At 50.0% G+C, this 13,903-nt stretch overlaps 1 protein-coding gene across 2 annotated transcripts; it reads left to right on the top strand.

Moving 5' to 3' along the window:
• The first annotated feature begins 2,938 nt into the window (after positions 1–2,938).
• LOC121291094 (zinc finger and BTB domain-containing protein 43-like) lies at positions 2,939–12,585 on the top strand. 2 transcript variants are annotated; one of them, XM_041212137.1, is made up of 2 exons: positions 2,939–3,094; positions 11,037–12,585. In XM_041212137.1, the coding sequence occupies exon 2, from the start codon at positions 11,070–11,072 to the stop codon at positions 12,549–12,551; it is 1,482 nt and encodes a 493-aa protein (XP_041068071.1). In that variant the 5' UTR covers positions 2,939–3,094; positions 11,037–11,069; the 3' UTR covers positions 12,552–12,585. The 2 variants fall into 2 exon arrangements, with proteins under 2 accessions (XP_041068071.1, XP_041068072.1); XM_041212138.1 differs by lacking the exon at positions 2,939–3,094 and adding an exon at positions 4,834–4,947.
• The last annotated feature ends 1,318 nt before the right edge of the window (positions 12,586–13,903 follow it).

Below are 13,903 nucleotides of genomic sequence, written 5' to 3'. Positions count from 1 at the left end.
CAACAATCAGCAGAGACTGAACAGCCTGGGGCTCTTTTGTCCAGAAACGAGAAGCCTGAGGGGTAAGCTGAGAAAGGTCTTTAAAACAATGAAAGTAGGACCGTAGGATAGATGTGGAGAAGCTGTTCTTGCTTGTGAAGGTACACTGAACAGGGGTCCATAAATATCAGATCGTCACTAATGAATCCAATAGGGCACTATGGAGAATCATCTCCATCCAGAGAGTGGTGAGAATGTGGAACTCGGTGCCACAGGGAGCGGTTGAGATGAATAACACAGATGCATTTAAGAGAAAGTTAGGTAAGTGCATGAGGCTGAAAGGGATAGAAGGTTATGGTGATAGGTTAGATAAGATAAGGAAAGGAATGGCCTGGTTTCTGTGCTGTTGTATAATATGTACCTTTTTTCTCTGCTGGTGAAGTCATAACTGGGGATTGGCACAACCTACTTCACCCATTCATGATGTCACTGAACAAGAACACATGAAGTCACAAGGTGGGGGGCGGGCAATTGTGAGTGACCTACAAGATGTATTCTCCCAGGCTGCCCTGAATCAAAAGTAGTAAAATTTATAAGATGGCAATATAGGCTAACAGAGAGACTGAGGTAAGTGTTCATATTTAGTGGGAAATTCAGTAAAATGTGCAATGCCCACAAATTTGAATCAGAGCTCTTCCGAAAGCTCAATGGGACATAGGATCAGGAGATAAGGCCATTCAATCCCTTGATCCATTCATTTAAATCACAGAATCGTAGAATGGTTACAGAACAGTAGGGGGCCATTCAGCCCATTGCTGGCTCTCTGCAAAGAGCAATTCATATAGTCCTACTCCTCCACCATTTCCCTGTAGCATGCAATTTTTTTCCTCTTCGGATAGTTATCCAATTGTACAATTGCATCTGCCTCCACTGCACTCCTAGGCAGTGTATTCCAGATCCTAACTACTCACTGCGTGAATACATTTTCCCTCTCATCACCGTTGCTTCTTTTGCCAATCTCCTTAAATTGGTGTCCTCTGGTTCTTGATCCTTCCACCATCGGGAACAGTTTCTCCCTATCTACCCTGTCCAGATCCTTCATCAGTTTGAACGCCTCTATCAAAATTCCCCTAAATCTTCTCTTCTCCAGTGAAATAGGCCATGAAGGGGTGGGGAAAGAGTTCCAGATTTCCACTAGCCTTTACATGAAAAGATGCTTCTTAACATTGTCCCTGAATGCTGAATTCAAGTTTTATTCTCCAACCCAAATCGGTGGCATTTCTGGACCTGTATGGCCAGGCCCAGCAGCTGGCCAGCCAAAGATCAGGAGGGTTGGACTGAAGTGCAGCCAGAAATGGCGGAGCAGCCACCTTCAAATTTTGGGGAAAGAGTGGAATAAGAACATAAGAACTAGGAGGAGAAGGAGGCAATTCAGCCCCTCGAGTCTGCCCCGCCATTCATTACGATCATGGCTGATCTCATTTCGGCCTCAACTCCAATTTCCCGCCCTCGCCCCATAACCTTTCAACCCGTTACCCGTTAAAAATCTGTCTTTCTCTTCCTTAAATTTACTCAGCGTCCCGGCATCCACTGTATTCTGAGGCAGTGAATTCCACAGATTCATGACCCTTTGAGAAAAGTAATTCTTCCTCATCTGATTTAAATCTACCACCCCTTAGCATAAAACTATGGCCTGTCATTCTAGAATGCCCCACAAGGGGAGACATCCGCTCCACGTCTACTTTGCCTATCTCCTTTAGCATCTTATATACCTCAATTAGATATCCTCTCATCCTTCTAAACTCTAGCGAGTTTAGGCCTAAATTGCTCAATCTCTCCTCATAAGACAAGCCCCGCATCTCTGGAATCAATCTAGTGAACCTCCTCTGAACCGCCTCCAATGCAACTACATCCTTCCTCAAGTAAGGGGACCAAAACTGTGCACAGTACTCCAGGTGCGGTCTCACCAATGCCTTGTGCAGTTGTAACAACACTTCCCTATTTTTATACTCTATTCCTTTAGCAATAAATGCCAAAATTCCACTTGCCTTCCTTATTACCTGCTGCACCTGCATACTAGCTTTCAGTGACTCATGCACGAGGACACCCAGATCCCTTTGCACTGAAGCATTCTGAAGTTTCTCTCCACTTAAATAATAAGTCGCCTTTTTATTCTTCCGCATAATGCAACCTGGCTCCCCACAGAATCACACAACTGTTACAGCGCAGAAGAAGGTCGTTCGGCCCATTGTGTCTGCACTGGCTCTCCGAATGAACAATTTACTCAGTGCCATTCTCCCGTCTTCTCCCCACCCCCACCCCCCTCGCCAACCTGTGCATTGTTCCTTTTCAGTTAACAGTCTAGTTCCCTTGCGAATGCCTCAAGTGAACCGCCATTAACCATCTTGTTGCAGGAAAAGGTATTTTCTCGCCCTCCGTCCTTTCACGAGTGGGAACAGTTGCCCCCTGTCTATCCTATCCAGATCCCTCGTGGTATTGAACACCTCTCTCGAATGTTCTCTCAGCCTGCTTTTCTCCAAGGAAGACAGTCCCTAACTTCTCCAATCAATCTTCATAACTGAAGCACCTCATCCATGGAACCACTCCTGTGAATCTTTTCTGCGCTCTCTCCCCAATGCCTTTACATCATTGCTAAAGTGTGATGCCCAACAACTGGGCGCAATACTCCCAGCTGAGGCCAAACTCGTGTCTTCACCAAAGTTCAACATCACCTGAGGGCTGTGGAGCTGGACAGGAGGGGGAGAGATTGACAGACAAGCCGGAAACACCCGAGCGAAGGCGGAAATAGCCGAGCGCCGGCCGGCTCGGTGAGGAACCGGAAACGGCCGAGCGCCGGAGGTAGCTCGGGCAGGAAGCGGAAATGTCCGGAAGCCTGGGGGCGGGGGGGAAGGAACCGGAAATAACGGAGTTCCGGGAATGCCCGAGCGAAGGCGGAAATAGCCGAGCGCCTGAGGGGGGGCGGTGTAGTTAGGGGGGTGGGATGTGGGGAGCCGGGAATCCAACCCCCGATGAGATGAAGAAGTCGTCGGCGCCGGGCCCCAGCAGCCTTTAGACCGGACAGCGCCGCCACCTGCTGCGAAGCGACCGCCGTTCTGTAAATATCCGCTCCCTCTCCATCCTTTCCGGCTGCTGGGGAGGCGCGCGGGCTGGGGGGGAAGGGGGGAGGAGGTAGGCCGGTCGGCCTCAGCCTCTCCCCGGACAGCCTCGGGCTCGAGTAGATATGGTAACCCGGGGCTAGGGGCTCACCCGCGGCTGGTGAGCGGAGAGGCGCGGGGCACTGAAATGATGCACAAACGTTTAATACGCCTCGTACTTTTGAACGAGGCAGTTGCCTTTTCATTGGGTAAAAGTACTAGCTGGGCTGTAATGATTGTTAAATGGTGTATTAACTCCTCCGACAGTGCAGCACTCCCTCAGTACTGACCCCACCAGGATCGTGTAACTGACAAGTCGAAGCAAACAATCTTGGTGGACACAGAGCAAGACGAGGCTGCGTTTTGCTAAATGGATACAAAAATCTAGATTGACACTTCAGCGTAGTACTGAGGGAGTGCTGCACTGTCGGAGGGTCAGGACTGAGGGAGCGCTGCACTGTCAGAGTGTCAGTACTGAGGGAGCGCTGCACTGTCAGAGTGTCAGTACTGAGAGAGTGCTGCACTGTCGGAGGGTCAGTTCTGAGGGAGTGCTGCACTGTCAGAGGGTCAGTTCTGAGGGAGTGCTGCACTGTCAGAGGGTCAGTACTGAGAGAGTGTTGCATTGTCAGAGTGTCAGTACAAGAGGGAGTGCCGCACTGTCGGAGGGTCAGTACAAGAGGGAGCGCCGCACTGTCGGAGGGTCAGTACAAGAGGGAGCGCCACACTGTTGGAGGGTCAGTACAAGAGGGAGCGCCGCACTGTCGGAGGGTCAGTACAAGAGGGAGCGCCGCACTGTCGGAGGGTCAGTACAAGAGGGAGTGCCGCACTGTCGGAGGTTCTGTACAAGAGGGAGCGCCGCACTGTCGGAGGGTCAGTACAAGAGGGAGCGCCGCACTGTCGGAGGGTCACTACAAGAAGGAACGCCACATTGTCGGAGGGTCAGTACAAGAGGGAGCGTCGCACTGTCGGAGGGTCAGTACAAGAGGGAGCGCCGCATTGTCGGAGGGTCAGTACAAGAGGGAGCGTCGCACTGTCGGAGGGTCAGTACAAGAGGGAGTGCCGCACTGTCGGAGGGTCAGTACAAGAGGGAGTGCCGCACTGTCGGAGGGTCAGTACAAGAGGGAGTGCCGCACTGTCGGAGGGTCAGTACAAGAGGGAGTGCCGCACTGTCGGAGGGTCAGTACAAGAGGGCGTGCCGCACTGTCGGAGGGTCAGTACAAGAGGGAGTGCCGCACTATCAGAGGGTCAGTACAAGAGGGAGCGCCGCAATGTCGGGGCAGTACCGCCTTGTCAGAGGGGCAGCACTGTTGGAGGGTCAGTAGTGATGGTGCATCGTACTGTCGGAGGGTCAGTACTGAGGGAGCACCACACTGTTGGAGGGGCAGTACTGAGGGAACGCTGCACTGTGGCAACAGCATGCTGTTGGCAGGGCAGCACTGGTGTAGTGCTGTGCTTTCGGGGCAGTACTGGCCTAGTGCCACGCTGACAGAGGGGCAGGACTGTGGCAGCCCTGCACTTTTTGAATAGCGTGCTAAACTGAGAACCCATTTGTTCTCTGGGCTAGATGGGATGGTCCCTTGGCACTATGTTGAAGTAGACCTGGGAAGTTAGCCCCAGCATCCTGATAGATATCTAACGCTCAACCAACGTCACCGAAAAGTAGATTATCTGACCGTTGTCACATTGTTGTTTGGGAAGATTGCTGTGTGTACATTGGGTGGTATATTTCTGACATTTACATTACTGTGGTGATTACACTGCAGTTGTATTCTTTGACTGAAAAGTGCTGTGGTACACCCTGACATTGTGGAAGGTACTAAACAATTGTAGATCTTTGTTTCTGCCTTTAATTCTTCTCTCTACCCTACTCCAGCCAAAATCTAAATTAATCCTATTGGACATGTACGTGAAAAGGAAACACTGACAGGGTTAATAGGAAAGAGTAGGGTAGGCAGATGTGGGACTTATGGAGAATTCTTTTATAGAGCAGGACCAAACACCTTCAGCTGCTTTGTCAATGACCCTCCCTCCATCATTAGGTCAGATGCCAGGTTTGCTGATGATTGCACAGTGATCAGTTCCATTCATAATTCCTCGGGTACTGAAGCAGTCCAGGCCTGCAGGCTGCCAGACCCGGGGAACTTCCATGCTTGAGCTGCTAAGTGACGTGCCACATGCATACCATACAAGTGTCAGGTAATGACTGTCTCCAACAAGAGGTCTAACCATCTCTACATGACGTTCAGCAACATTACCATCATCAAATTCTCCACCACCAACATCCTTGGGCTCACTATTAAATCAGAAACTCAACTTGATCCGTAGCCAAGACACCTATATGGCAATTTGAGCAGGTCAGAGGATGGATATTCTGTTGTAAGTGGCTCACTTCCTCATCACCACCTACAGAGCTCAAGCCAGGAATTCCTCAGTATTCTATAGAAGTGTCGGCCTAGATCTAGATCATGTGCTGAGATCTGTGGAGTGAGGCTCAAACCCACACTCTTTCGACTCCAAGCCGACAGTTACAGAGCCACTGGCAACTGAGCCAATGCTCAAGAATTGGACGTCCAATACAAAGCAGTCTGTCTGATTTACACCTCATTCATTAGTCTAACCAACCAATCCCTTCACCAGAGGTATACTGTGGGTGCAGTGTGCACCATATTCTGTTCAGCCTCCAAAACTTCTTTGACAGCAACTCCCAAACCCACGACCTCCATTGCCCAGAAGGATAAGGGTAGCAGCTTTGTCAGGGTACCATCATACCATTTCCCTCTGAGTCTCACTCCATCCTGTGTTGAGCACTTATTACCATTCCTTCATTGTCACTAGGTCAAAATCCTGGGCTTCCTATCCAACAGCACAGTGGGAGCATTGTTATGATTTCATTAGAGACCGATAATTTTTAAATAGAGATTTGAACTTTCAGTTACGAGCTGAAAGAATAATATGGCAAAAATTCACTTTTTAAAACTTTTACTGTAACAAATGACTAAAAGAACACTATTGACTAAACACTTTTCCTTTTGTAGGAAACCTATACTTTAAACTATTTAAAGTAACATTCCCCTTTTATACTCATCACACTCTCTATGGAATTGCATTCCTTATAACAAACAGTCCACAGTTGCTCCCAGCTTCCAGTGGCTTCCCGTATCCCTGTTTCACCGAGTAGTAACTTTGAGTGACTGTCGTTAGATGCTTCACTCAGTTTTGTAAGAGAACTGCTGTCTGCCTGTGATATTCACTGATTTGTAGGGAAGCCTGTAACCTGATCTCAAAATGGCTTCCTCCCCCCTCTTCCCCATGGCATCAAGGTTGAAATGGTAATTAGCTATATTTGTCCTCAACTCCCTTTCATCTTAAAAGTAAATGGGAAGTTTACAACACAACTTTATATAACCTGATAACCACAATACCTTTTTGGGTGTTTGGAAGACTCAGGGTCTACTCATTGTATACTCTGAGACTGTTGCCATTGTCTCTAAGCGTAAATACCTTGCACCCTTTTCCAGTAAAACAAACTAAACCTTTCTTTGATCTCTAACGATCAAACCGTCAGGCTTACTGTCAGGCACATGCCCCCTTCCTATACCCTGAATTTAAAGCTAGAGCCCCAAAATAATGTAATCTTATAAACCTCATCATTGTAACAGCCCCTTCGCCACATGGACTGAAGTGGTTCAAGAACGCGGCTCACCACCATCTTTTAGATGGCAACTAGGGATGGACAGCATAGGGACGGCCTTGCCAGTGACACATCCAGAGAATGGGTTTAAAACAAGCTGTCGATAAACCTATGAGGTTGTAGATTTAACAAGTGGAGACATATAGAGTATTAAAATAGAGGTAATGCTGAAAGTACATAAGTGATGGGTTGGGCTAGAATTTTGTTAATGCTTGTTAGAATATTGCATGCAGGGTTCAATGCCCTACCTTAGCAAGGGTGTCAAGGCCATGGAGAGAATACAGAAGAGGTTAAGTAGGATGATGTGAGGGACGAGAAGTTTTAGTTATGAGGTAAAGACTGAAGAAACTGTGGTTCTATTCCTGAGCAGGGAAGGTTTAAGAGTACGTCTGACATATTCTAAGTGTTTAGCTGTTTTGATGAGATGGATTTCACATGTTCACACTCTTCCTTCAGAGAACAGTGCAAAGTAGTGGAAGTGTTTGCGGGCTGATTAACAATCTGACAGTCTTTCGACCAGCCGTAAGGTGGAGTCCTTTGCCGGGGGGGGTGGGGGGGTGCAGTTGGGGGGTGGGGTTGGGGGTTGGGGGGGCAGTGGAGTGGGTGGGAAAGGGTTTTCCTAGGCACCCATATCCTGAAGAAGGGGGAGCGTGCAGCATGGGGAATGGGTGTGGTGGACATCCCTTCCCAACCCCATCCCCAGATGCAATTATCCAGTCTGCATGTCAATTCAGGGTTCAGAGCAGGAGCTCCATTCTTTGATAGATTGATAAGGAAAAGCTACTGCCCCTCCTCTTGTGAGTTGGCATCTAGAGATGTAAGTTGGCCATCGAAATAATGAAGGGAAAGATTACTCAGGTTCAACAGCACAGAAACAAGCTGTTTGGTTCAACTAGTTTGTCAGGGTTTATGCTGCACATGAGCATAACCCCTATTTCACCTCACCTTATCAACATATCCTTCTATTCCTTTCTCCCTCATGTACCTTTCACCCCCATATACTTATCTAGCTTCCCCTTTAAATGAAGCTGTTTACCTCAACAACTCTACGCAGGAATGAATTCCACATTCTCATCACCCTCTGGGTAAAGCAGTTTCACCTGAATTATTTATTGGATATATTAGCGACTCTCATCTTGATTGTCCTGGGCTTTGGATAAAAATATCTTCTCTACGTCAAGTCTTATCAAGTCCCTTCATAAGTTGAAAGACCTCTATTGGGCCACCCTTTGGCCTTCTGTTTTCCAGAGAAAAGTAACCCACCCTTTTCAGTAAGATAAAGGCAGAATACTGCGGATGCTGGAAGAAAGTCTGAAGAAGAGTCTTATGGACTTGAAACGTTAACTCTGTCTTTCTTTCCAAAGATGCTGTCAGACCTGAATTTTTCCAGCATTTTTTTGGTTTTTGTTTCACTCTTTTCAGCCTTACCTGATGGGTATAAACTCTCAGTTCTGGTATCTTCCTTGTTATTGGCAATTTGCAACAACCCCTACCACTGTCGGAGAACCTCTTTTTTTTAACAGAATATCCCATCAGAAACAGTGGTAGAAGCAGAACCCACAACCTTTATCCACTTCCCTGTTGGAAACCTTTTGCAAACAAAAATTTAGAAGGGTGTGGGGTGGGAGTGGGTAGATGCTTCCAAGAGCTGGCACGGGTGGGATGGGCTGAATGGCTTCCTCCTGTGCTGTTCAGTTCTGTTTGAGTGTTTCAGGTAGTGTCCTGCTGGCAGGCCACATTCTGAATGCTTGGACACAGACCGACTGTTGGAATCCCTTACGCGCTGTGCTGGTTTCTGTCAAGCTTTCGGACGGTTGCCAAATAAAGGCCCAGCTCCTTCCTCAAGGGGTGAGAGAGAGAAGAGCTAGTCATGGCTGATACCTACCCCTTAACCTGCTTTAAAAAAAAGCTTGCATTTCTGTAGCACTTCTCATGATCCCCGGACGTGTTAAAGCTCTTTACAGCCAATGACATACTTTTTGAAGTGTAGCCACTGTTGTAATGTGGGAAACCCAGCAGCCAATTTGCACACAGCAAAGCCCCCACAAGCAGCAATGTGATAATGACCAGATAATCTATCGTAGTGATGTTGATTGAGGGATAAATATTGGCCAGGGCACTAGGGAGAACTCCCCTGATGTTCTTTCTCGAAATAATGCTGTGCAACCTTTTACATCCACTGGAGCAGGTGGATTGGGCCTCAGTTTAATGTCTCATCCAAAAGATGCACCTCCGACGAGCAGCATTCTCTCAGTATTGGACATTGAACACAAAAGTGAGGATGTTATGCTTCAGTTACACAGGGCATTGGTGAGACCGCACCTCGAATCCTGTGTGCAGTTTTCGTCTCCTTATTTAAGGAAGGATGTAAATGCAATGGAGGTGGTTCAAAGGAGGTTTACTAGATTGATACCTGGAATGAGCGGGTTGTCTTATGAAGAAAGGTTGGACAGACTGAGCTTGTTTCCACTTGAGTTTAGAAGAGTGACGGGTGACTTGATTGAAGTGTACAAGATCCTGAACGATCTTGACAAGGTAGATGTTGAAAGGAAGTTTCCTCTTGTGGGTGAGTCCAGAACTAGAGGGCACCCTTTTAGGGCAGAGATGAGAAATGTTTTCTGAGGGTTGTGCGACTTTGGAACTCTGTCTCAGAAGGTGATGGAGGCAGGGTCACTGAATATTTTTAAGACAGAGGTAGATAAATTCTTGTTAGGCAAGGGAATCAAAGGTTATCCAGGATAGATGGGAGTGTGAAAATCAAAACCCAAGAAGATCAGCCATGATCTTATTGAATGGCGGAGCAGGCTCAAGGGGCTGAATGACCTACTCCTGTTCCTATTTCTTATGTTATTATGGAGTGTCAGCCGTGATTTTTGTGCTCAGACCCTGGAGTGGGACTTGACCCCAGAACTTTCTGACTTGAGAGGCAAGAGTTCTGCCAACTGAGCCACTCAATCTCAGTAAGAAGAGTTTACCTGGTCATCATCCCCAACATTCCCCTCTTGGGTGTGCAGCAATCAACAGTGTAGGGCAAAATGAAAGTCTTTTAATCCCAGACTTTTATTGAATTCAAACTTCTGGTGAGATTTGAACCCGGGTCCCCAGAACATTACCCCGGGTCTCTGGATTATGGGCCCAGTGACAATACCAGTACACCACCACCTCCCTCATGTGTTGCAACAGTGACTGTGCGTCAAAAAGTACTTCAGTGACTGTAAATCGCCCTGGGTCATCCTGGGGTTTGGAAAGGCACCTTTTAAATGAAAGTTCTTCCTTAAGCTGTGTGTTGCACACACCCTGCCAAGGATAGGGGAGAACTTTGCATGTTAATAGCTCTTGTTGCTGAAGAGCAAGAATTGGAGAGAGGACAGGGACTGAACTGCAGCCTGGTCAGCATCGCAGAACTGGGCAGGGATGGGACATCGGGGACTCCATGTAGCAACTGAGCTGTTGACCAGGTTGACGTTTCCCAAGTGCGATCGGCAGTAAAGCTCTCTCTGCAGCTGTTCAGATTCCTCCACTATGCTCAGTTCTTGGCTTGGTACCTTAGATAGGATATACTGGCCTCGGAGTTAGATTTCAAAGGCAAGGTTCCATTCGCATGAGTGCAGAAGGTTAAGATAATTGAGCTATTTGTGATTTGATAGGGTAGATGCAGCTAAACTATTTCTTGTGGTGGGAGAATTCCAGAACAAGGAGGCAGAGCCTTAAAATTACAGCTGGGCTCTCGGGGTTGATGTCCGACTGCACTTCTTCACACACTCTAGGGTGGTGGAAATCTAGGACTGTCTGCCCCTCAAAATTGTTTGAAAATTCTAAAACTTGAGATCCATGTCTTTTTATTGGGCCAGGTCTATCGAGGGATATGGAACCCGCAAGGTGGGTAGAGGGAATTAAGATAGAAGCCACATCTGATTTGAATGGTGGCGGAACAGGCCTGAGGGGATGGATGGCCTCTGTTCCTAGGAGAGTGAAGAGGAGCTGAATTCCGCCATCTCAGTCAGCATTGCCCGACTAGGCAGGGAAAGGGACGCTTGACTCTCTGTCATTAGGGGAGGGGCTGGGCCTACCAGGTACTTTTGGGCAGGTTGACCATTTGGAAAATGAGGTCTTCAGTAATGTTTTGGGTGCTTTGCTGCAAGCTTCAATTTGGCTTTTTTTTCTTCCTCTCACCCCCCCCCCCCCCCCCAACCTCCCCTCCACACCACCAGGTACAGGTTGGGCTCTGGAAAAGGCGTGTCCCCATGGAACCAGGGATGTTTCAAGTGGAGTTCCCGAACTTTGGCAACAACCTGCTGAGGAAGCTGAACCAGCAGCGGATGGAGGGCAAGCTCTGCGACATCACCATCCACCTGCAGGGCCAGATGTTCAAGGCCCACCGGGCTGTGCTGGCGGCCTCCTCGCCCTACTTCCACGACCAGGTGCTCCTAAAGAACGCCAACCGCATCGTGCTGCCCGGGGTCATGAGCCCGAAGGCCTTCGAGAACGTGCTGGCCTCCTCCTACACCGGCAAGCTCACCATTATGTCGCCAGAGATCGTCAGCTACCTGACGGTGGCCAGCTTCCTCCAGATGTGGCACGTGGTGGACAAGTGCACCGAGCTGCTGAGGGAGTGCCAGCCGCCCACTGCGCCCGCCCCTAGCCAGAACCAGTCGCCCAGCAGCAGCAACTACCTCAGCCCCTGGCACGGTCCCGAGCCGGGTGCTGTGCTGCCGGCCAAGTTCGAGCGGCCCGAGGAGGACGACGTCAAGGTGGAGGGCCACCCGGAGGAGGAGGAGGATGAAGAGGAGGAGGACGAGGAGGAGGAAGAGGAGGGCCAGAAAGGCCAGGCCTCCCCGGGCCGAGAGACGGAGCAAGACAACGTCATCAGCAACTCGGCCGAGCGGGAGAAGTTTGGAGGGGAGGGTGTCGGCCGTGAGTGCGAGGCGGGGGCCAGCGATGGTGCCGACTGCCCCTACCCGCTGCCGGCCTACAGCCAGCCCAGCATCGTGCCGCACAAGCGCTGGGTGTTTGTGAAGACCGGCAAGGTGGAGGACGGCAGGTCCCCGGGCAGCGAGGAGGAGCGGCACTTCCTGCCGGCACCGCTGGGCAAGAGAGAGCCGGGAGCCCCGGAGACCAACGAGCACGAGGGCCCCCACTTCGCGGAGCACTCGCTGCCTGAGGAGTACGACGAGTTCCCCGAGGACCCCAGCTACGACGAGCCGGTCGACTACTACGGCTCCTCGGACGACTTCCACTTCGAGCGGCCGGGAGGAGGGAGCCCCACCGGGCAAGTCCTGCAGGGGGGCGGCCTGCCTGGGGAGATCCAGGAGAACGGCGCCTACGGCGTGCTGGGGGAGCCGGGCCCCAGCTCGGGACAGCCGGCCGCCGGCTCGGACTTTCCTGGCGCCGTCTACAAGCTCTACCCGTGCCAGTGCGGCAAGAGCTTTGCCCACAAGAGCCAGCGGGACCGGCACATGAGCATGCACCTCAACGTCCGGCCATTCGGCTGCCCCATCTGCAACAAGAAGTTCAAGATGAAGCACCACCTGATGGGCCACATGAAGATCCACACCGGCCACAAGCCTTACGAGTGCCACTACTGCGGCAAGAAGTTCATGTGGCGCGACAGCTTCACCCGGCACCGCAATGCCTGCGCCAAACTCTACCACGCCGCTGCCTCCGTCCCCATGCCCCTCCCTGACCTCGACGTGCCCTCTGACCTCAGTGTGCCCTCTGACCTCTGACCTGGCGGCCCCGCCCCCACCTCCACCCCCTCCACCCTCCCCCCCACCCCACCCTGGACTTTGCCCACTTGCTGGTGAGGCCCAACTCTTGATCTCTCGACCAAAGATGACACTGAACGGCTGAGCCAGGAAAGGCTTGACCCCGGGTGGAGGGTGGGGAGCCGGGGGTGTGGGCTGGCGCGATGATGGAGGCCAAGGGTGGTTGAGGGGGCAACGAACAGAATGTCAAGCCTGTGGTGGACCGTGATGAACTGGCCGGTTAAAGAGAAAAAACAACCAACGGCTGACACAATCCAGCTTTAAAACCTTTGAATCAGATCATGCCGAAAATTTTTACATGAAATGAGTATTTAAGTATATAAGAAAAAATATATATTTAGATATATATATACATACATATATATATCTATATCTGTAAATTGTGATGCTGCACACTGAAGTATTTTTTACAGCCACCTCTGCTTTTTAATATTTATGAAAATGGAACTGGGAAGGGCTGGAGGTGCCCCAGGGGACTGCTTAGTGCCTGCGGGAGAGAGTGTCTTGGATTTGTGTCAGAACCATGTCGGCCACGGCCTCTGCATCAGAAGGTTGTGGGGTTGAGCTCCCCCCCCCCCCCAACCCCCCCACTGTCTCCCCCTCCATAAACCCTAATGCAGAAATCAGGGCTGATGCTCCCAGTGCCAGCGCGGAGGGAATGCTGCACTGCCAGACGTGCCATCTTTCGGATGAGACGTTAAACCGAGGCCCCGCGGTCTGGCCTCCATTTGGATGTGAAAGATTCCTATAGCCGGCCTTTCGAAGAAGAGCAGGTGAGCTCTCCACAACAGCCCGTGGCCAATACCCATCCCTCAACCATCATCTCTAAAACTGATGATCTGGTCATCATCGCATTGCTTTGGTGGGAGCTTGCTGTGTGCAAATTGACTGCTGCGTTTACCTACATCAGAACAGTGTCTGCATTTCAAAGGAGTACTTCGTTAGCCATAAAGCACTTTGGGCCGAACGTGCTTTACCTATCTTTTCAGAATTCTGACATTTCCAGTATTTTTGTTTTTATTTTCGTGTTCTTTACTATTTATGTCTTTTTTTTAAAAAAAATGTTGAATTTTAACTGCTCTCCCTGTGAATAAAGAAAGTTTGGCAACTGACTGGGCTTGGAGTGACCTGCGCTTGCTCGGCCAGGACCTTGAGTTACCTTGGACCTTGCGCACGTGCCAATCCCGTTGGTAAGGGCTGGAGAGACGGGCACTCTCTGCAGTTCGATAGGTTAAAAACGCCTCTCTCTTTATGGACCGCCCAGGTCTGTGGCGGGCTTGTTTTAGCTGATGTCAGCTCAGGTGGCAATAGGC

This window comes from Carcharodon carcharias, chromosome 19 (genome assembly GCF_017639515.1).
Source record: "Carcharodon carcharias isolate sCarCar2 chromosome 19, sCarCar2.pri, whole genome shotgun sequence".
Taxonomy (NCBI): domain Eukaryota; kingdom Metazoa; phylum Chordata; class Chondrichthyes; order Lamniformes; family Lamnidae; genus Carcharodon; species Carcharodon carcharias.
Note: the sequence above shows the minus strand (reverse complement) of the source record. Positions and strands in the feature narration are given on the sequence as shown.